The sequence below is a fragment of the Podarcis filfolensis genome (assembly GCF_964270895.1).
Source record: "Podarcis filfolensis genome assembly, chromosome: 9".
NCBI classification, from domain to species: domain Eukaryota; kingdom Metazoa; phylum Chordata; class Lepidosauria; order Squamata; family Lacertidae; genus Podarcis; species Podarcis filfolensis.
The window spans coordinates 34,665,848-34,686,413 of NC_139610.1; the positions used below are offsets into that span (position 1 = coordinate 34,665,848).

General features: G+C 43.8%; 1 protein-coding gene and 1 long non-coding RNA gene across 3 annotated transcripts in view; both read left to right on the plus strand.

The window, feature by feature from the left end:
• Positions 1-20,566, plus strand: part of LOC310770545 — a 309,952-nt gene that overhangs the window by 64,394 nt on the left and 224,992 nt on the right. The gene's annotated exons all lie outside the window — the stretch shown is intronic.
• On the plus strand, positions 2,750-20,230 carry TMEM192 (transmembrane protein 192). 2 transcript variants are annotated; one of them, XM_083631375.1, is made up of 6 exons: positions 2,750-2,921; positions 7,077-7,226; positions 8,636-8,900; positions 11,892-12,026; positions 16,724-16,826; positions 18,057-20,230. In XM_083631375.1, exons 1-6 carry the CDS (start codon positions 2,865-2,867, stop codon positions 18,178-18,180), a joined length of 834 nt encoding a protein of 277 aa, XP_083487501.1. In that variant the 5' UTR covers positions 2,750-2,864; the 3' UTR covers positions 18,181-20,230. The 2 variants fall into 2 exon arrangements, 1 of the variants encoding a protein (XP_083487501.1); XR_014552166.1 differs by having other exon boundaries at positions 2,797-2,921; positions 16,724-17,178; positions 17,492-20,230.

The window sequence follows — 20,566 nt, forward strand, 5'->3', positions numbered from 1 at the left end:
AAAATCCAGCTTGCACTTCTGGGAGTTCTCAGTCCACATACTGCTTAAGCCTGCCTTGTAGAATTTTGAGCATAACTTTGCTAGCGTGTGAAATGAGTGCAATTGTGTGGTAGTTGGAGCATTCTTTGGCACTTCCCTTCTTTGGGATTGGGATGTAGACTGATCTTCTCCAATCCTCTGGCCACTGCTGAGTTTTCCAAATTTGCTGGCATATTGAGTGTAGCACCTTAACAGCATCATCTTTTAAACTTTTAAATAGTTCAGCTGGAATATCATCACTTCCACTGGCCTTGTTATTTGCAGTGCTTTCTAAGGCCCATTTGACTTCACTCTCCAGGATGTCTGGCTCAAGGTCAGCAACCACACTACCTGAGGTGTACGAGCCATCCATTTCTTTCTGGTATAGTTCCTCTGTGTATTCTTGCCACCTCTTCTTGATGTCTTCTGCTTCTGTTAGGTCCTTTTCACTTTTGTCTTTTATTATGGAAATCTTTGTACAAAATGTTCCTTTCATATCTCCAATTTTCTTGAACAGATCTCTGTTTTTCCCCATTCTATTGTTGTCCTCCATTTCTTTGCATTGCTCGTTTAAGAAGGCCTTCTTGTCTCTCCTTGCTATTTTTTGGAAATCTGTATTCAATTTCCTGTATCTTTCACGATCTCCCTCACATTTTGCTTGCCTTCTCTCCCCCGCTATTTGTAAGGCCTCATTGGACAGCCACTTTGCTTTCTTGCATTTCCTTTTCATTGGGATGGTTTTCGTTGCTGCCTCCTGTATAATGTTACGAGCCTCCATCCATAGTTCTTCAGGCACTCTGTCTACCAAATCTAAATCCTTAAACCTGTTCCTCACTTCCACTGTGTATTCATAAGGGATTTGATGTAGATTGTATCTTACCGGCCCAGTGGTTTTTCCTACTTTCTTCAGTTTAAGCTTGAATTTTGCTATAAGAAGCTGATGATCTGAGCCACAGTCAGCTCCAGGTCTTGTTTTTGCTGTCTGTATAGAGCTTCTTCATCTTTGGCTGCAGAGAATATAATCAATCTGATTTCGATGCTGCCCATCTGGTGATGTCCATGTGTAGAGTTGTCTCTTGTGTTGTTGTAAAAGAGTGTTTGTGATGACCAGCTTGTTCTCTTGGCAGAACTCTATTAGCCTTTGCCCTGCTTCGTTTTGAACTCCAAGGCCAAACTTGCCAGTTGTTCCTTTTAGCTCTTGACTCCCTACTTTAGCATTCCAATCCCCTATAATGAGAAGAACATCCTTCTTTGGTGTCATTTCTATAAGGTGTTGTAAGTCTTCATAGAATTGGTCAATTTGTTTTTTCAGTTTCAGCAGAATTTTACCAATAAAGAATTAAAGTGTAAAGCAGCAATTGTAAAGTGCTACTTGAGAATGGTTGGCATGCATTATCAGTGGTTCTGACTACATTGCCAAGAGCCTTCCTGTCAACCACTATTTATCTTACTTTATTTAATATGTTTCTAGGTCTCCCTTCATCATTCCCAATCCCAGAGTGGGTTGCAAGCCCTGTCTGCTGCCCTGTCTTCAGGGCAGGAGTTGGCTCTTTAAGACTCTGAAGTCCTTGGTGAATGGCTGAAGGGTGGAGGAGGTAGACTGTTGCAAAGAGGCTTAAAAGGCCTCGGTCTACTCCCAACTTTTATCAGAGCAAGCTGCTCACCTGAAATAAATTAAAAAATTGTCCAGTAGCTCCTTAGAGACCAACTAAGTTTGTTCTGGGTATAAGTTTTTGTGGGCATGCACACTTCTTCAGATACACTGAAACCTATCCTGCTCACCTGAAGTTTGTGTGTTGTTCTGCAACTTCTGACCTGCCTTGCCACCTCCTATTTGGGCTCCCAATCAACTATAAAGGACCCCTGACAGTTAAGTCCAGTTACGAACGACTCTGGGGTTGTGGCGCTCATTTTGCTTTACTGGTTGAGGGAGCTGATGTTTGTCCACAGTTTTTCCGAGTCATGTGGCCAGCATGACTAAGCTGCTTCTGGCGAAACGAGAGCAGTGCACGGAAGCATCATTTACCTTCCTGCCCGAGCGGTACCTATTTATCTACCTCGGGTTAAGTACTTAATTCGTTCCAGCGGTCCGTTCTTAACCTGAAACTGTTCTCAACCTGAAGCACCACTTTAGCTAATGGGGCCTCCTGCTGCCGCCGGAGCACGATTTCTGTTCTTATCCTGAAGCAAAGTTCTTAACCTGAGGTACTATTTCTGGGTTAGCGGAGTCTGTAACCTGAAGCGTATGCAACCCGAGGTACCACTGTGCTTTCGAACTGCTAGGCTGGCAGGACTCACCACGCTTAACAAACTACAACTCCCAGAACGCTTTGCGAGAAGCGGCGAGCGTTCAATGCGGTACCATAGCGCTTTAAACGTGTGGCGTGTGAACGCGGCTGTTCTCATCTCCCTGCTGAGTAATCAAGAGGAACCCTCATTTAAATAGCCATTGCTTCTTTAGCGCCACCCGTGGCATGCACTTCGCATGCAAAAAAAAATAAAAGTCTCAAATCCAATCTGCAGAGCAGACTGGCGTCCTTACAGAGCCGCTGCCAAGTCGCCAGCGCTCTGCGCTCCTCCGCTTTGGCCAGGCGCATGGCCACGCCTCCCCCCTCATGACACGCCTCTCTTCGCTTCTCCGGCAACCCAGGCAGGGAGGCGGAGCTTCGAAGGGAAAAGAGACCGCGGGGCGAGGGAAACATCCGTCCAATAGCGTCGCGGGCGGAGGTTTGGGCGGAAGCAGCGCTGCGTGAGGACGCGGGAGGGCGGGGCGTCCGCTACACCTGACAGCGCCGCGCGGGAGACGGGCGTGGAGCGCGTCGGGGCCGGAAGCAGCTGCGGAGAAGATGGTCGGCGTGTCGAGTGGGGCTGGGCGGCAGCAGCAGCCACGGCAGCTGGATAACGTGAGTCGCCAGCCGCTTAGGGGTCCTGCTCCGCGGGCTGCACATGGGAAGGGGAGAGGCGGCTTTGGGGTGGAGCGGGTCGGGAGGACGCGTGACTCGGGAGGGCGTCTGAATCTCACGGCGCGCCTCTTTGAGCCCCGTGGCTGCTCCAGTATCCCCGAAAACGGAGAGCTTCCAAGAGTTCTGAGGGCACACGGTTCTTCCCTTGAACGGAGAGTCGTCGAATTGCATCGTTGGGAGAGAGACCCCGAGGGTTATCCAGCCCAGTCCTGTGCAATGTAGGAAGTCTGCTCACAGCCGTCCCTGGGTGGGCTCGAACCGCCGACCTTCTGCCTCGCAGCCAGATGCACTGGCCCACTGCGCCACAGTGTGCTTTTATTGCATTTATAACCGCCGCCCCCTCCCCAGCGGATAGAAGGTGGTATATTAGTGGTTCTGCTCCTCAGTTTAATCCCCTCACAACAACCCCGCGAGGTAGGTTTAGACTGAGAGGCAGTGTTTGGCCCAAGGTCTCCCAGGGAGCTTCGTGGCTGAGTGGGGATTTGCACCCTGGTCTCCCAGGTGTTAGAACAGCACTGAAGCTGCTACACCGCAGCTGCTGGGCAAAGAAGGCGTGGACGTTTATAGACTCCACCGCAGAGATTTCTTGCTTTTGCCTTGAAAACCTCAGTTCCTGCTTCCAGCTGTGTGGAAACTGTTTCGATTGTGAGAGAAACGATGGTTAAGAAAAAGTCATGTTAAAACTCCTGAAAGCCATTGAGTCCTGTCTGTTGACTGTCCATTTGGAAGAGCATCTTTTCATAATGTCTGCCAGTTACTTGAAGGCCTCTTTGAATTCCAGCACAGCAGCCCCAAAATATGGCTATTTCAGTCCTGTGCTTCTATTCTGTGAACTTCTTGCTTTGAGGGCTTTAATTAGAAAGTTTATTGCCCACCCTTTGTATAGGGAGACACATGTCTTCAAGAATTTGGGTCCTAAGATATTTAGGGCTCTATTGGCAATGAAGAATGTACTTAAGCTTTGTTTAAGCTTGTCAGTTCTCTGAATGTTATGTCAGGGAAGGACTCTGCAACAGGTAAACTATTGGGAAATCTAGTAAAGGGATGTTGATCCTAACAGTAGAATCGGCTTCTGAGTTGAGAAGTATCTGTGGTTATTTTGTTTTTTTTAAAATAAAGGTATTTTTATTTTGCTGTTTTGCAAAACATCAGAGTGGTGTATAAACATATAAACATTTAAAAGCAATCTGGGGACATATCAGACAACTGTATAGGCCTGTCAGCATAAAATTCTTCAAGTCTTGTGACAGTCATACAGTTACTAGGCCACAATTAGAAACAGACACCAGAATACTTGTAGTAGGATTGGAAAAGAGGAAGTGTTTGCAAATATTTTGCTCTATTGTAAAATATTGTAGACAGACATTCATACTTCACCAAACATTTACAGTGGTACCTCGGGTTACAGACGTTTCAGGTTACAGACTCCGCTAACCCAGAAATAGTACCTTGGGTTAAGAACTTTACTTCAGGATGGGAACAGAAATTGTGAGGCGGCAGTGGGAGGCCCCATTAGCTAAAGTGGTACCTCAGTTTAAGAACAGTTTCAGGTTAAGAACGGACCTCCAGAACAAATTAAGTTCTTAACCCGAGGTACCACTGTATTAGACATTACAAGTATGGGCCATCATAAAGCATCCATACATAAAATTTTGAAATATATACCAATAAACAGCCATGTAAAATATATAATGTAATGAGGATTTTCATTGGGACTTCTTCCCACTAAATAGTGCCATTCACCACTCTGAGAGACTATTGGCCAAACTCAGCCACCTTTGCAGTTACTTCCAGGTTAATGTCAGACAGATAGAATCTGATATTTTCATTGTCCTGCGATGTTAGACTACCCAAAAAGGGGATAGCACACATTTGCGTAGCTGTTTGTACAATGGACTGTAGAAAAGAATATTTTGTACAATGTCCAGCACATTCAAAGCAATGTCTATCATTTCTGGGGATGTTTAAATATCTGCCCTTGACAAAAACTGAGGGGAAAACATTCAATCGGGTTAACATAAAGGTCCTGTGTTGGACTGGAATTATTAATTTTTAGATATAAGTAACCCTGTTAACTGTTGTATTTAAACTGTAGAACTTGGGGGAACAAGTTTTATTTACAGCTAATGGTAAAAATGCTAGAAGCAATTTTCAGCAATGTTACAAATATATCTATTATTTTGGGTTTAAATGTTCAAAGCAAAGCTAAAAATGTGTTTGCATTGCAGAGTTGTGTTTGTTGTAATGGCTGCCTCTTGAGTTTGTGGAAGGTTGGATTCTGAGACTCTTAAAGAAGACCAATCATTTTAAAACTGGTGGTTGTTGGAGGAACCATGCTCTGTCCCCTTAAAAAGAACTTGGTGGAAAACTGCAGTATTATGTTGAAATGAAGTTTGATTAGGAAATATAAAACTATCTTACATTTTGGGGCATCAAGGGAGGGCTGTTTTTTTAAAGCAGAGAATACAAAACTTATTTACTCCATTTGTTGAAGAGCAAATTAGAAGTGTGTTAAGTAAATTTGTTTGAGTGATATTCAACTAAGTTTTACTCAGAGTAGACCCGCTGAAATTAATGAGCATGATGGAAGTTAGATCCATTAATTTAAGTGAGTCTACTCAAAGTAAGACTTAGTTGAATATCACTCTTGGTGTTCTGTTAAGCAGACATGACTATTGAGCCTTCTACAGTTACTATTGGGATCTCTATTTCTGATGTTAAGGTATGAATGTTGCAGCTTATGTAGCCCACATGGTATCCATGCCCAAGAAGAAGGTTATTGTCTGGGCTGGCAGAGCCCTGTGGCTTCCTAAAGCAGGAACCCTAAGGGAGAAGCCCATTGAGAACACTGGGTGCCCTGTGGCTATGCACTTCTGGCTGTTGGTGGGTGTGCTGTGCATTGGCTGGCTGACAGGAGCACTCCACTCTGCAACACTTCACACAGGACTGAAGCTACATGGTAGTGTTCCTCGTGTAATATGGCAGCTGTCCGTGCAATGCATATACAGCTCCAAATAAATATTGGGGTACCTGCATTGACTAGACAGGAGTTTAATTATATTTTTAAAATGCTAAATTAAGTTCTGGCTAGCTTTCCAAAATTGTATAGTGCATTTAAACTGAATTATTAGGAAATATTTTTATCTTCCAAATACGAGCAGTTTCAATTTTAAAAACAAGTTTGAAGTGCAAGGAGACTATTTTACATGTGGTGCCAAACTTGCATGGGGTTGGTTACCCATTAAGGTAAATGTTGACTTCTGTGCTAATTTAGATAAGATTGAGCTGTCTTTGGGAACAATAAAAGAGCTCAAGTGATGCCTTCTAAAGTAAACTTGCTTGAATTTTTCAAGGACTAAACTAGATCACATGCCTTTCTCATTCCTTTTTACTAAAACTGAATTCTTTTTACTAAAACTGAAGTAGTTTTCCATTCTGGCAGGACAATGCCAAAAATGCTTGTGTAGGACAGGAAAAATGAGTTGGGCAATTATCCTGTGATTATGTGTGATGTTATTTCTTAAAATTTATACAGAAAAACCCCCTCAGTGGTTTATGTTAGATAAATGATCTCATAGGCATTACTTTTATCTCATTGAGCTTTACTAGTTCTCCTTAAGTTCCTATTTAAAACCTTAAATGTAGATGAACACATTGAAAGCCATAAATTAGTTTGAGCAAGTTCATATTCACGTAGGAAAAACTGCATTGGTGTTTGTGCTAAACTAGTGTGGGCAATATTTGTTGCCAGTTCAGGTAATATTGCTTACCTTCAATTTATTAGGACTATTTCACATTCGTCAACCCCAGAGTTCTTTAAGAACTGGTTTACAAAAACAGACCACACTCTTCCAAAAACAGACCTGTACATGGGAGTAAATCCCATTGAGTTCCAGTTCCCATTGAGTATTCTTCCAGTTAAACATGCATAGGATGGTGCTGAAAAGATTTAAAAATCATGCTTGCTGATGTAGCTTACCTGTGTAAGTTTTTTAAAAAAACATGTATGCAAAAGTAGATGTTTGAACTGTCTCACAATTGTTAAACTTCACTTGGTTTTCTGTTTTGAACGCTATGTTGCTAAATCTATTTCAGGGATCTGTTTCAGAGATAACGCAGAGCATGGATGACGACCCTTTGCTTGATGCCCCGCTCCTTCCACCTCATGCATTGCATTCCAGGATGTGTCCAAGGTTCCACGCCATACCTACAGTCGGCATTGCCAATATTTTGCTGCTCATGCATGTAAGTTGCCGATGAGTTATTTGGATAAATTCAATGATGCAGAGGTGCAGTTTGCCCCCGGGCCTTGAGTTGAGCGAGCGAGTAGCAGCGCTGGACTCTTCCTCAGGCATCTCCTGCGCAGCCACTAGAGTAGCTCTTTCCCCAGCAGACAAGTGTGACATGGCTCTCCTCCTTGGCCACTTAAAAGGTGGAAGAGTCAGCCCAGTCAGTTTCCTGTGAGCCCTTTTCCAGAAGTGTGCTGTTGTGGTCGCATGTTCTGTCTGTCCCTACTCTTTAAGGCCAGAGGGTGGCAGCATGCAGAGCAAGTGGGATGACAAACCAAACCGATGCATCTGGAAATTAGAAAGCACTAAGGCATGGATGAAATCTCAAAATACCTTGCGGGCAGTAAGTTGGGGAAAGCTGTTACTGCCCAACCTTCATCCCTAGAGTTTTGTTGGCTTGAGAGGCAAGCAGACAACAATAATTGTGTCTATGTCCCTGTTCCATATACTGATGCCATCCTTCTCCCTGCCCTTGGTGACCCTGGTCAGTGATAATCAAGCTTTTATAGCCCTGCCTTCCAGTCCCAAACTTGGTGGCATCATGCTGATCAGTAGAAAAGTGAAATGGAGCTGCCCCAAAGCAGGTGTGTGTTTCTGTTTACTGGGACTTCATAAGCACAATAATACTGCTTTGTTAAGAACCACTTTCCCAACACCCGCCAAAAAAAAATCCTGCTGGAGAGGGCTATGCAATCAAAAGTCCTCCCCTAGAAACAGTCAAAGCTGTCTTGGTGGCAAAAGCAAGAGGAGATAGGAACTGTTCCTGTGGAGAACTGGGATAATGCACAACCAGCAGCAGCTGTAATGGCCAGGTAGCTCCCACTCAGATTAAAGTACTTGCAATCAGAGTTGGTGATAACAAAATGGGCAGCTTCATTTCTGTGCTGTCCTGCTCAGGTTGGGGGTCATTGCCTTCCTCTGGCCACTGTTTACCCGCCCCAGAGATTCCTTTGGGGAGAAGGCTGAGCTCACTGGCATGTGCATGTGCCACTTCCCATCATTACCGTGTCAGTACTGGGATAGCTCAGTCAGCAGAGCATGAGACTCTTAATCTCAGGATTGTGGGTTTGAGCCTTGCGTTGGGCATAAGATTCCTGCGTTGCAGGGGGTTGGCCAAGATGACTCTTCTGGTCCCTTGCACCTCTACAGTTCTATTATTCTAATAGGATGGAGGTTGGCTTATATTTTTCCTTCCTAGTGGGAAAGCTTAAGAACATACTATGGGCTAATGATGCCATATCAGCAATAGAAAATGGTAATGAATCTGTAAAATAAAGTTAGAGCAAACCTGCCAGGCTTTGATGTGTTTGATGTGTTTGACTTTGATGATGAGCATTTGAAATAACTTTCTTTCTTTTTTCTTAGGTTGCTTTTGTTGTTTTGGCTTTTCTGGCAGGGATATTCTGCTCTTACCCTGATGCAAGTGGAGATATGTGTCCTCAGCATTACACTTACCCACTTAAAGTGCAAACTGTTATAGTTACTGCCAAAGTAATTCTCTGGATCCTGTATCTGTTTCTCGAACGGTATATTCACTTCCACCATAGCAAGGTCAGAAGGAAAGGCTACCTCCAGATCTACAGAGCCACAAGGCATCTTAAGAGATTTCCACTCCTAATTCAGTCTACAGGTGAGCCTGAACCTATTGACTCACTCTTGTCAATCTCTTGGTGTTTCCTGCTTGGCAGGGGGTTGGACTCGATGGCCCTTGTGGTCTCTTCCAACTCTATGATTCTGTGATTCTTGTTTGTAAATATGAATTCTTCTACATGCATGAAGCATCTCACATGGTCATGACAACAGTGCAGTTCTAGCTTTCGCTGCATCTTTCTAGTATGTGGTCCGACTTGGACAAGATGAAGCCTTCAAGGTAAGCCAAGATTTATCAGTAATTTTCGTAATGCATTCAGTCCACTTTGTTTCTTAATGTATGCCACATCTCTCCTCTAATAGCTCAACTGCAGGTACCATAACTGCCAAAAAATGGCCATTTGAGGTGTTTTGCTCCAATAGCTATCAGGAATTGACTAGTACATTGTGACAAAATGTGCCATACTGTCCTAATAATGTCCAGAGTATTCCTTACTGCAGTTAGCTCAAAGGGGGGCACTGGCTCTATAGATCAAGGAAAGAGTGGGTACTTTAGCTTCTACCCTAATCACAGTAGATGGCGGTGTGGTAGGAATCTGAGCCCTGTAGGATAATAATAATAATAATTTATTATAATAATTTATTACTTATACCCTGCCCATCTGGCCGGGCCTCCCCAGCCACTCTGGGCAGCTTCCAACAAAATATTAAAATACAGTAATGCATCAAACATTAAAAGCTTCCCAGGGCTGCCCTCAGATGTCTTCTGAAAGTCTGGTAGTTGTTGTTCAGTTTGACATCTGGTGGGAGGGTGTTCCACAGGGTGTGTGCCACTACCAAGAAGGCCCTCTGCCTGGTTCCCTGTAACTTGGCTTTGAATTGTGCTCGGAAACGTACTGGGAGCCAATGTAGGTCTTTCAAGACTGGTGTTATGTGGTCTTGGCAGCTGCTCCCAGAGTTACAGCCTCAACCTGATGCTCGGAAAGCAGAAGTACAATAGAAGTATGTTGCGGTATGTAATAAACCCATTGCATGTTGACATTTAACAGATGGCTGTTCAGCCTTGACTTGAAAACCCCCAGCATGGAAGACCCCATCACGCCTTTAAATAATCTGCTGCGTTGCTGAACTGCTCTTGCAGTCAAGAAGTTTCCACCCAAAATCTGCCTTCCTTTAACTTAAACCCATCAGATGCCTGGTGCCCCAGAATTTAGTCACTTTCTTCCTCTAAGAAGCAAATATTTGAAGAGTGCTATCATGCCCTCTATAATCTCAGATAGGAACTAAATAATGAGTAACTCATGAAGAAACCAGTCCTTGGTCAAAAGCCTGCTTTTGCTCAAATTGAAATGTTGGGCTCTTGTTATTTTCCTTCTCTGTCTACTGATGCAAGAAATGTTCAGTTAACAGATTAATGAATTTTCCATACACCCATTGTTTTTGTAACAACCAGAGTGGGGACGCAAGTGCCTGCATATTGACTGAAAACTGTGGGCTTTAATACTTAAATAGAGCTGCTTTCTTTGTGTGCAGTTTGCCCTACTTATCAAGTTGGGCGCAGTATGGCTGCAGTGTTAAGATGTGGCCACTAGGTGGAGCTCTGGAGATTTAATATGAAAGATCACACGATAGAAGTAGCTTTTGGCTAGATAGTGTTGGTTGTAAGGACAATAGCTTTTCTTGCAGTATGCAGTAATGATTTGCGCTTGAAGCGCTGTGCAGCTGAAAAAGTTTAGAACATGTTTGTGAAAATGCGAGGGCAAAATGTGAGGTCGAAACAGTAATCCTTAGTGACTTCAGCAGTGTAATAGTGTGGAACCACTGGCCCTCAGGCTTCCCAAGCCCTCGCCATTTGACCTGTGAGGCCATTTCAGCCAAGCCACATGCATGTGCCCCACACCTGATAGGGGGTAGGTAAAGACACGACTTGCTTGAAAGTGAGTTTTGCGGTCCCCATAATCAGAGGCTCCAGCAAGGCCTTTGATGGGAGCTTTGCTAATAGCAAGGCCATCATGATGGGAGCTTTGCTAATACAGCAGACCAGCTGATTAACTGTTCCTTTGTCCATGCAATTTGATTCCAAAGGAAACTGGGGCCCCTGATGTGTGCGGGACTTGGCCTGTCAAACATGGTGCACGGGTGGTGAGGTGGGTAAGGATCTTTGATCATAGGTGTGTTAAGAGAAGGGGAAAAGGAAGGGAACAGTCTAATACAGACATCAGCATCTTACTGTCAGTCATATGTTCTCGGCTGCAATTCCTGACTGGAAGGCATCAGGTTGGCGAAATCTAGTCCAATGGATAAACGTACAGTGGTGCCCCGCAAGACGAATGCCTCGCAAGACGGAAAACTCGCTAGACAAAAGAGTTTTCCGTTTTGGAGGTGCTTCGCAAAATGAATCTCCTATGGGCTTGCTTCGCAAGACGAAAATGTCTTACAAGTTCCTGCGGGTTCCCCCCCCCTTTTTCTAAGCCGATAAGCCGCTAAAAGCCGCTAATAGCGCCAATAGCGCTAATCTGCTAATCCGTCAATGGGCTTGCTTCGCAAGACGAACAAACCACTAGACGAAGAGACTCGCAGAACGGATTCTTTTCGTCTTGCGAGGCACCACTGTAACCGGTACTTCAGATGTGTTCTTAGTAATCCTCAGCCATACATACCTTAAAACATTTTACCTTAAGTTCAAACTCTGCATCTTGTTGCATGCAATTGAATATACATTTGCTAGTGACAACTTGGAAACATCTTCCATGGCATTTAGCTTGAACTGAAAAGTGCAGCTGAAATAAGCACAAGGGTCTGTTCCTCTTTCTTATCCTATAGTAAAGCCACTGGCCATCTAAGTGAGGCTGTGCGTGGTTGAGAATGTGCTCAGTGCCTGTTTTCACTCATGACTGAGAGAGTCAGCTGGGTATGACTATTGGTTCAGAGTTAATGCTGGTTTATGTATTTGGGGGTTATCTTGAGCCACTTCTGGAAGCTATCTAGACGGCTGGGTTTCTTAACATGTCTCATCTGTGTCTTTTAATAGGTAATATAGCTTTACTGCTGATCTTGTCAGCGCAACATTCCTTCTCTGATCACAATAAAATGTATCTCTGCTTCATCCTGGGAATCTTGAGCGTGGAACTACTGTGTTCGTTGATATGTGTGGTTGTCTACACAGGTAAGAGCAGCAGCATTGCCTTGCATGTATAAGCCACTTAGACTGGCCACTAGGCCACAGAATCACCTCTTTATTTTTCTTCAGATTCATTGCTAAGATTAGCTTGACCCAAGGGGCCTGCTAAGAGTTAATAATCTGATGGCTTGGATGGTTGTATCTTGGCTTAATAAGACAATACAAGAACGGGCCTTGTGCACTCATACGCAGCTGCTTCAATCCTGCCTTTATGTTAGTAACCAAACAAGCTGGGGAGTCTTAATCTGCCTAGTTTCTCTCTATTCCTGTTTTTGCCCTATCGAGAAATCTGTGTTTTGGCCAAGACCTGGGGAACAGCTGGATTTTACACTTCCATGGAAGCAGAATTGGCCATTGTCAGATTCTCCTCCCCAGCAGCCTAAAACCTGCATGGTATACATTTGTCTGTTACTGCCTCCCACATTTCATCTTGAAATTCTTGGCAAATGCCAACTCAGTGGCTTCCCTGCCAGCCACATTTTTTTCTTCCATTTCCTCCTTGCTTTGATTGCCTATCTACACTGATGAGGTCTGGGGAACTGAAACGTTGTGCACTATGTGAGAGCCAGTGTGGTGTAGTGGTTAAGAGTGGCAGGCTCGTAATCTGGTGAACCGGGTTCGCGTCTCCGCTCCTCCACATGCAGCTGCTGGGTGACCTTGGGCCAGTCACACTTCTCTGAAGTCTCTCAGCCCCACTCACCTCACAGAGTGTTTGTTGTGGGGGAGGAAGGGAAAGGAGAATGTTAGCCGCTTTGAGACTCCTTTGGGTAGTGATAAAGGGGATATTAAATCCATTTTTTAAAAAAAATATTTTGTGACATTTTGGTTGGCGTAATAAAAGGGCTGCCCTAATACGGATTTTGACCACAGTTTACTGGTTTAAACATAACAGGAAACTGTAGTGAACTGAGACTTCCCAGCTCACTTGTGCAAGGGGAGAAAGAAAATGGCTCCATGTGGAAGAATGAAGCTTGTTCATACGTTGCTTTATAAAGTCGTGATAGGGTCATCCCAATATGGCTTAGAAGAATAGAATTGGAGAGTTGGAAGGGACCCCCAAAGGTCATCTAATCCAACCCCTTGTAATGTATGAATCTTTTGCCCAATGGTGGGGCTTGAACCCACGACCCTGAGATTAAGAGTCTCAGGCTCTACCGACTGACCTGTTATCAGATTCAAGTTTGTACAACCTTATTCTGTTGATAAAGTGTGTATTTTTAACAACGTGCATAGCTACTTGACGTTCGATAAATGCAAAGAAGCTGAAACGCATTCAAGCGTTTCTAACTTCATTCTATTGCATTGATCCAAAATGCCCAGATGGAGAGATACGAGTTCTTTGCCCGACGCTAAGACGTTGTTTAAGCTCCTACACTTTCCTATCCCAAGGGTTTTGGGCAGTTAATAGTGTAGAAGAGAGGACACACAAAATGCAGCTGTTGATCTAGAAATCTCTCGCTTGTCAGTGAGAGCCATCTTTGTGGAGGAGCAGCTGTTTTGAGGGGTTTCTTGCCTGGCACTGATAGGCAGCTGCGTCTCTGCCCATGTAGTGCAAGGCTCTTCATTTTTGTACGTATGGCAGGCGTGGGAGGAGGCAAGACCCTGCTTCTGAAAAGTGCCAGCACAATTGACAGAACTTAAGGTCTGGACTGCAGCCTGATGTCACCTGCAGGGCAATGCAGTTCTTGAGTCTCCTCCCTCCTTTAGGAAGACAGACGTTAAAGCTGCCAAACTTCACAGCGTTAGCAGTGAGGCAAGAGGGAATCGTGATGCGTTGTAAAATATTGCAGAGAGGAAATGGTGGCAGTGCTACTGATTTAAGAGGGAGGCCAGGGAGACTGCATTGGCTTTCGACCGTGCCAGCAGAGCAGCTCTTGGGTGTAAATAATTGATCTGTCAGCTCCTACATTAAAGGAGTGAGCTCTTCATGTTTTTAAAGAGAGGAGAATCCATATGATGGTTCTGTGCTGGCCTTGCTGCTTTCAGAGCCCCTCTGAGACTTCACACAGATGCAGGCCCAGTGTGATGTCACAGTCCAGGCACAAGCACAAAGTTAACGGGCTTCCAAGACCACAGTTTACGTTTGATGGCTGCAGATAGCGGCCGCATCTGGATGATTAAATCCTGTCTTAATAAGACAGCGCACATCCACACTTTGTGCACACATCCTCTGCGCTTTCTTCTGCATGCACAAGGAAACCCTGGGAATTAGACAGCCCTGGGTTGTTTGACCCTTTAATTAGTTCTCTTTTTTGCCTCCTATAAAAACTACACAAGACACTCTCTTTTAATGTTTAAATAGCACATAACCGTTACTTAGTGTATTTGCATTTGCAGATTAAAATATACAATGTGGGTGGGTGTTTCAGAGGTGTAGCTTGAGTGGTGGTGGGCACTGGCTTATGTGGCCAAGCCAGCATGTGTAAGTCATGGTTTAAAGTTAGCTTTTGCTTCCTTGCTTGTTGTTCCTGGTTCTCACGTGACAAGAAGCTATAGCTAACTGCAGTGGCTTGGCATACTGTCCAGTTTGCACAAAGAGTGGATTAGGGGACTGCATGCAGATGTATGGAGCATGTACACATCCTGCTAATTAAACGAGGATATAATTTGTGTAAACCAGGTTCAATTAGATCAGGCACCCCCAAACTCGGCCCTCCAGATGTTTTGAGACTACAACTCCCATCATTCCTAGCTAACAGGACCAGTGGTCAGGGATGATGGGAGTTGTAGTCCCAAAACATCTGGAGGGCTGAGTTTGGGGGTGCCTGCATTAGATGCACACATGAAAGTAGATCTAGCTGGGAAAATGAAGTTGTTGTTTTTCTGAAGGCACATAACAATCCTGCTACTTCTTTGCCATGTGTCTTTTGCCTTTGTCCATTGTGAAAGTGGCTCTGGGAACCTCTATTCAAAATTCACCTACAAATGGATGAGATGGGATTTGCTGACAGTGAGCTCCCTCGACTCCTTCCCATTGGGCTGTTGGCATGCTCCACTTGCAAAGGAGCAGTCAAGAACTTACTTCGAGCTCCCAGGAATTCCTTTGTAGCCATGTCCATACACTTGCTTCTTGCCTGACATCATGTATAAAGTCAGGAATGGGGCAGCTGGGCATGGTTTGGAGAAAATGTCCAAATTGGGACCCATGTTGGACCTAATTAGAGTGGTGGGACCTGTGTTAGAGTTCACAAGTGGAACCTACAACAAAATGTTGCAGTCCTTTTGCTCAGGGTTTGTGTCGCTTCATTTCCCCTTCCTGTCTTTTTTATTCACACACCACTGCACACATTCAGTGAGCATTCTGTGGCCATTGGTTGCCCTTGATCCTTATCTGACTATTTTGTGGGCCTTGCTCCTATAGGTGTTTTCTAAAGACTTTATTTTTCTTCTGTTAACCTTGATATCCTCTGAACCTCTTGTGTGTTGATGCCCCTGCTTGAGCTACATGAGCAATGACACCCTTGCCTGAAAATTCAGGTTTTTTTAGAGAATCATCAACTTTCTTATCTTTTCTTGATCTTTCTTTTACCACCAACCTTCCAGAATGAAGTAGTTGTATATCTGAACCCTTCAGGACACCTGTTGGGTTACAATTGCCTTAAATGTCCTGGAATGCATGTGCTGGGGTAATCTGATCCAGTCGTGAATAGCTGAATTCTGATGTTGTTGAGAGCCAAACTCAGCTGATTACTTTACAGCTTGCTGACACATCTGCCTTGGTTATTCCTCTGATCAGTCATGCAACCTGCTTGTACACAACAGGTGGTCTAGTATAGTAATTCTATGGGGGGAGATAGGAGGGGGGAGAGAAGAAGAAAGTTCCTATTCAAAAGGAGATGCTGACTGAGTAGATGAGAATGAAGCATTGTGTTGACAGTGGAACTCTCTTAAAAAGGAACTTCCTCCACCATCTTTTGCCAAAGAGATCAGATGAATTTAAGCATTCCGATTAGGGACGGTTGAAGGGGACTCGCCAAACCACATTAACTGGTCTGTAAAATTAAGCCGCCGGTTATTTTTTCGTAACTGGCTGAAAGTGGTATAAAACATGCCATTTCACACTGTCACACTCATTGCAAAGATGATCAGTTTTTCCCTCTTGGGCTTCAGCTCTCAAGCATTGTTTATGGGTTTGCTATGGGTAGTAAATCTGCCTAAGTAACATATTCAGCTGCACGTTCCCTGCTTTCTCCTATTTTCTGCTTCTCTTCCTTTTCCTCTTTTCCCCCTGTGCTCAATTGTCAGCTTCCCTAGGCAGGGGTCACTCAACATGCATTGGCTGTGGTCCAGATGTGGAAAAGTAGGATATTGCATGTTTGTAACTCAGATTAGCTATACCTGGCTCATGGAGTGTGTTGTGTTCGTGTATGGAATGGAGCCAGAAGGAAAGTCCCATCTTGTAGCAATCTTCTTTTTCTTCTGTGGTGGAGCAAATGGTAGAACAGAAATGGAGAACTTGTGGTCCTCCAGGTGTGGTTGGGACTTCCATCAGCTCCAGCCAGAATGGTCCAGGGGTCAGGAATGATGGGAAATATAATGCAGCAACAGGTGGAGGGCCACAGGTTCCCTCTCATTGTTCTAGAAATTAAAATGGTTCTGTATTTAAAAGTCTTCTGAACTGTCAATTTATAGTTTCGGTGTCAGACTGCACACACTGTAGCTTTCCCCTTTTCTAATTACAGTAAAGGTAAGCAACTTTAACCGGGCAAAACCAAGACCTGATGTCATAGAAGAAGAGCAGATGTATGCTTATCCTAATCACACTACCTCAGAAGTTGGATTCAGGTAACATCTCCTGTTACTCATTATTCCTCCTGTGCACTAGGTAACAAATAGCATTTATTGGAAAGATGAAGTCTGACTTCTTGATAGATGCCAACATAATGTTCTGCACCATTACTGAGAGTGTAACCATAGATATCACTGGTATTTGTGTAGCTTGGTACTGTCATGTTTAATGACATGCTGGACTTGATTGAAGTACAGTTGACAACTCTGTATGTGGCTTATCTACATAAACACTTTTGGGCTTAGCTGCGTCCTCAGAATTGGGAACTGTTGTTTATCCACTACTTTTGTTACTTCATTTGTTCCTTCCTTGGTGCATATCTGAAGACACAGTGATTTTTTCATATGCGTGGAAGACGTTGTTGTTGTTTAGTCGTTTAGTCGTGTCCGACTCTTCGTGACCCCATGGACCAGAGCACGCCAGGCACTTCTGTCCTCCACTGCCTCCCGCAGTTTGGTCAAACTCATGTTTGTAGCTTCGACAACACTGTCCAACCATCTCATCCTCTGTCGTCCCCTTCTCCTTGTGCCCTCCATCTTTCCCAACATCAGGGTCTTTTCCAGGGAGTCGAGTCTTCTCATGAGGTGGCCAAAGTATTGGAGCCTCAGCTTCACGATCTGTCCTTCCAGTGAGCACTGCACTCAGGGCTGATTTCCTTAAGTGGAAGACACTTGGTGCCAAATAGATGTATGACAGCTGGCAGTGGCTGTGGTTATTGAAGGTTCAAGAAATAAATGCACACATAACCTGTTGAACCAGTCAAATCTGTAAGGCACCAAACTAGTGTAACTGCCTTCCTTTATTTAACACGGAGCTGAAACTATAAGTAATATTGCTGGACATATCTTGAGATTTCTATATTCCACCAAATATAGAACTTTTTAATACTTATTTGTCTTCAGGCCAAAGCCATCATAAAGCATAAGGGTTTTACTAAGAGTCGGTGTAAGTGTTTTACTTGACTTTTTAATAGGCGTTAATGCTGCTCCTTTGTTCTGATTATTTGTATTCATTGTGTTAAGGTAACTGTGTTCCACCTTGGGTGGTCTGTTCCCCAAAAGGCATCGTATAATTAAACAAATCTGAGATCAGTATGTAAATGCATTTTGGGAATAGGAAGGGTGTCCAGTAGGGGGAAGAGTTGCTGTTGCCTTCTTAAGTTTCACATGGTTGAGGTGGAAGATGATAATGCTCTGTAAGTAACATGGTTTGAATTTGTCTTTTAGGGAAGCCTCAAGCTTGGAAGAAGTGGTTGAAAAACAAGGAGATGTGATAGAATACCTTAAACGACACAATGCTCTACTGAGCCAGAAGATGCTGGCTTTAACGTCCCAGCAGGGCAGGGGCTAGCCGTGGCCAGAAAACAGTGGCCAAACAGTGTTAAAAATGGCGGACTAACTTGAATATTGACTCGTCCTCTGACAGCAGCAAACACATCTTATGCAAGTTTGCAGTGACAGGTTTCCAGTCCTGGTTCTGAGCAGCTGTCGGACCTCATCTGACTTGGTGCTTAAAGCTGCTTGGTTTTTAAAGGACACTTTTATTTTTGAGATTCCCCCCCCCCAAAAAAAAATCCCTCCTGTACAGAGAGCTGGCAGTAACCAGGGGAAAAACACCTCAATCAGTTGTCTGTTTGGTTCTTTCAACTCTCTGATTTGAAAGTGATGCAGATTTCCAAAGATTTTAGTCGTTTTGAATGCCATCTTTTTTCAAACCAGTATGAAGCAAACACCTGAGTATCAAGTATCAAAATATTAATATACTGTGCATTTATTTGGTAATTGGTAAGGCCATCAATTAAGGATTGTTAGTTTCTATACTGCAGCTGCGATGGATGACCTCGCAGTGGCAAGATCCCATAGGAAAGGCTGCTGGGTGTCACAACTGACTCCGGGAGACTTTCACCAATGTAAGTGCACTCATGATGACAAGTAGCACTGTAAATTCAGGGACTGATCCAAAGCGGTATGGAGACGACACTTAGACAAGTGGGAAAGAGAAGTGAAGCATTCAGAAGCTAGTCCCAAGGCACTTGTATAGATGACATTTCAAGCATCACTCCAGACAAGGATGGCAAGATGAGGCTGGCAGTCTGAGAAGCCACTTCTTCTGGCTTGTTCACGTGTTGCATTATCACATGTTATAAATGCCAGTATCCTGTTGTCAGCAAATGGTTGCATACTGAAAATATGTTGTTCACTGCCTCCAGCTTTTTCCTTTTCTTTTTGCAGACCGGTTATCCCTTCTGCTTATGCCTCTCTGCTTGTCTTGCTAGCTGGAAATAAGTGAGAATAATTAAGGGGACAGTGCATGGGCATAATGTAAGAACCTGCATGTTAACAAGCTACGTGTAAACGTATTTCAGGGAGAATTGAGTACCTCTTGCCCTCCTGATGTTGTTGGAAAGCAGCTCCTTCAGCCCCAGCCATCATGGTCAACAATCAGGGATGATGGAAGCTTCAGTCCAGCAACATCCAGGAGATCACATGTCCCCCTTCCCTGGCCACCAAGGTGTGTCCTACTTAAAAAACAGTCCTTAAATTCTTCTCATGGAAAACTACTTGTTTATCTAATCCTTCATATGGGATATATACACAAACAGGAAAAACCCCCAAAAATTGCAACCCAGTGATTCACACATGCTTCATGGCGCTGAAGTTTAGAAATGGATAAAAGTAAACTAACAAAAGCATTTTTCTTACAATGTTGACATACAGTTTGAATCTGCCATGATCGTTGCTTCAAATATTTCACTTTACAGGATAGTATCCAGTGTCTGCTGTCTTTGAAAATGTCGGCTTTCCCCCCCTGAAGCCAAGTGGCTCACAGAAGTGTTTATAGGTTCAACTCTGCTTTGAATGTATTTGATTGAACTCTGTAGATACTAATCGTTGGGACGCATTCCCCCTTTAAGTTCCCCATCCAGCTACAAACAGCTGTCATTTGTCTGCTATGCCACTTTGCTGCCAACAAAGGCTGGGTGGTTTTTGTTTTCTGTTGTTCTTTTTTTGTATATCTTAGTCAATATTTCTGTAGAAAGACAAACACTTAAACAGGAGGATTTTCCGAACATGTGCTGCGATCTAGTTTAGAGAGAACAAAAGCATACCATTCTGTCACACTTCATGCAAACAGACTGTTAATCCACTGCTCAGTGAGAGATGTATATAGTATTGTTTAAGGGACAGTATAGAAAAACTGCAACTGGCTGCTTCTGACACTTGACATGTTCTTTCCTTGTTAGCTGTGCCTTAAACACAGTTGGGATTTTATTAAGAAGTGGAGGAAGAAATATGTATACTTTTCCTTTTTTAAAAGGACACTCAGGTTTTGATCTGATTTGTATGTGACTCATTCTCTGTTTTGTACTAAATGTGAAATAATAAACGCAACAAACCCTTCTCACTTTAGTCTGCTGCTAGCTAAAGGTAAAGATTATTGTGCTCTTGCATTGGGGTAGAGCACTTGAGACTGGAGGTCTTCGTAAACGCCTGCTGGTGTGTTGTTCTTGCCATTGAGTCTGGTAAGTCACAGCTAAGTGCCTAGAATCATTAGAAAGTCAAACTAAATTGAAGGCTTGAGTCAGTGTCAGAATATCGAACCTAGGGCACCTGTGCAAAATTGCATATCACGTAGAACCCAGTTGTTAAATCACATCTTCTGTTGACATCAGCCAGGTCTACTCTTTTAGCCTGTTAAATTGCATTGAACCCATTTACCAAGTAGCGTCCTCTAA

What these genes read in the sequence shown, in the direction of transcription:
- TMEM192 (XM_083631375.1), top strand. Translation starts at nt 2,865, where the DNA reads ATGGTCGGCGTGTCGAGTGGGGCTGGGCGGCAGCAGCAGCCACGGCAG. An exon ending in AGCCACGGCAGCTGGATAAC is followed by an intron (nt 2,922 to 7,076) that starts GTGAGTCGCCAG and finishes AATCTATTTCAG; the next exon opens with GGATCTGTTTCAGAGATAAC. An exon ending in ATGTGTGGTTGTCTACACAG is followed by an intron (nt 12,027 to 16,723) that starts GTAAGAGCAGCA and finishes TTCTAATTACAG; the next exon opens with TAAAGGTAAGCAACTTTAAC.